This window comes from Epinephelus moara, chromosome 11 (genome assembly GCF_006386435.1).
Source record: "Epinephelus moara isolate mb chromosome 11, YSFRI_EMoa_1.0, whole genome shotgun sequence".
In the NCBI taxonomy this organism is placed as follows: domain Eukaryota; kingdom Metazoa; phylum Chordata; class Actinopteri; order Perciformes; family Serranidae; genus Epinephelus; species Epinephelus moara.
In genome coordinates this window covers 36,805,823-36,808,309 of record NC_065516.1, presented here as the reverse complement: position 1 = coordinate 36,808,309, position 2,487 = coordinate 36,805,823, and the positions used below count along the sequence as shown (strand labels likewise).

Here is a 2,487-nt window from a genome sequence, read left to right as displayed (position 1 = left end):
AATCACGGAAACTGTCAGTGTGTCATTCTGTCAGTCAGTCATTCTGTCTGTCCCACGTTTTTCTACTCACTGACGTGGTCAATCTATGTGAAACTGCACATAGGCATTGAGGATTGGCATAGGTAGAAGGTGACAAAGCTACCAATGGGTATGGACTAGTCTGGGTGATTTTTAAAATGTAAATGTTCCGTTCACGGGGCCGAGTAGCGTCGTCTCGTCTGCCTCCATCATGTGACGAAGAGACTGCAGCCATCAGTGACCCACCGGGTCAAAGGGCACCACGGAAGCTTCAAGGTTATTTTTTATGTCATTAATTATTCAACATTAAGTTATTTGGCAGCCCTAATTCTTTAATGTTTCATTTCTGATTGGAATGATGAACAAAACTCCAAAATAATCTGAAACCACAATCATCAACTGCTAAACTTAGATTAGCTTGGCTACGCATTTGAATATTGCCACGCAATATAGAATGATACATCAGGGCTAACTGAATAATTATTATTGAAATTAACTATTTGCATCAAGTAATACGAACACTGAAAAAAGTCTCTGTATTTCAGGATATTATCATATGTAATCATCTGTGATAGATATACATTTGGTATAGCTTTTCAGGAAGACCACAAACACTTCTTTGGATTCCCGGAAGAAATTACTTTAAAGAATTAATAAAAGAGGAAGAGCATTAAATCAACCCTGAATTAAGCAATAAAAAGTCTCACCTCTCCATGCTGCTGCCTGTCGCACTGAGCACATTAAAGTTCTCTTCATTGTCACTGTTGTTGTTTGCTGTGGATACATATGCAATATTTAGTCACATATGTTTGACGCGTAGAGAATATAAACATACCAGACAGCACATTTAGTTTTAGTTCAAATAATCAGGAGCATCACAGTACAGAAGCCTGTTTGTCACTGCGCAGTGACAGAACACAGTTCTCCCTCGACTGTCCCTTTTAAATGATGGCAGGGTTCATATTAGATCTGTCATTAAAAGAGAGTTGACATTTCCAAGCTATTTAGCATTCACACACCCACATAAATACACCCACCTCTGAGACACACACAAACGCATGCTGTAATCACTTTTGGCTTCAGTCTTAATGCGTTGGAACAGAACAACTGATTTCTCACTGCAGGCTGCAGCAGCTTTCAGCGCTAATTGAAACAAACACGTAATACCAACTGTTAGGTCCAGCCATTAATAACTAATCCACAGCTAACACAAGACAACATAACAGTCTATACTGAAGAGTGTGCCGGGTCAGTGGTCCGTGGTCAGTTTGGCAAATATTTCAGATTCAGTCTTAAGACAAAGGTGCTTATTAGTTTCAGTTATTTCAAAGAGCGTAAATAACTTATTATAGATGAGGCAGATTTCACAGTCTCAAACCGCTCATACAGCATTAGACTTGCAAACACGGCTGATCTTGGCCTCCTAGTTTGAAACATTTTTCTGATATGTTGCATTAAAGAAAATGATCAGTCTCGTCCCGTGTGCCAGCAAAGACAAAACATACATTTTGTCTTCGTTTTTCTCATCAGTGAATTAATTTTAGCTCGTCAACATCTCATCTTCATCATAGAAACAAGGATGTTGACAAATGTTCATCATCATAGTTTTTCGAAACAGAACGGCACCGATGGCAGGGGTGCGTTCGACAAACACAGCAGAAGTGCATATTCCTGCACCAGTGATTAGGGCTGAGGGAAAAAAGACATACAGCACAGTGTTACAATAGTTTACATGCTGATAGTCTATCGATACACAAACGCCAAGTATTGATCTTTTTAATTTACATTATTGATTTCTGCAAATACACATTTTAATTCAACTTTTGGTGCCAGAATAATAAAATCAGTTGCTTTTCGCTCCACTAGATGGTGCTAATGTTTGTTCTCTGGTGAGGTCAGCAGAGGTCTCAGTCAGTGGCGTCTGGCAGGAAGTTCATCAAAACAAAGCCGTACCCAAGCTCTACAGAGAAGTGAAATACAGCAGGAAGGGTGGAGTTAACCTGTGACGCCTGGACTTCAAGCTCAGTGGATTCATATGTGACTATAACAGGACATTATCTGACAGAGGACAGGAGACACTGTCTCACGTCCTCCAAACTAGAGCGGGACATTATCTGACAGAGGACAGGAGACACTGTCTCACGTAAAACTCAGGTTTTCCTTGGGGGAAATAATTGGCTGTTGGGAAAAAGGTAATAAATCATGTATAACTAGTCCATATCCATTGGTAGCTTTGTCACCTTCTACCTATGCCAATCCTCAATGCCTATGTGCAGTCTCACATAGATTGACCACGTCAGTGAGTAGAAAAACGTGGGACAGACAGAATGACTGACTGACAGAATGACACACTGACAGTTTCCGTGATTATGTACAGCATACCATACCATGACTTAGTCATACCAAACATTAGAAAACAACACCAACATTGGTCCACAGGGGGAGCCACAGCGATCGGTCGCATTTTAG

At 40.4% G+C, this 2,487-nt stretch overlaps 1 protein-coding gene across 1 annotated transcript in view; it reads right to left on the bottom strand.

Moving 5' to 3' along the window:
- LOC126397541 (ribonuclease inhibitor-like) overlaps positions 1-733 on the bottom strand; it is a 26,171-nt gene extending 25,438 nt beyond the window's left edge. Inside the window, exon 1 of the mRNA XM_050056398.1 lies at positions 726-733. Within this exon, the coding sequence (XP_049912355.1) occupies positions 726-733 (8 nt within the window). The remainder of the gene's footprint in view (positions 1-725) is intronic.
- Positions 734-2,487: the final 1,754 nt, after the last annotated feature.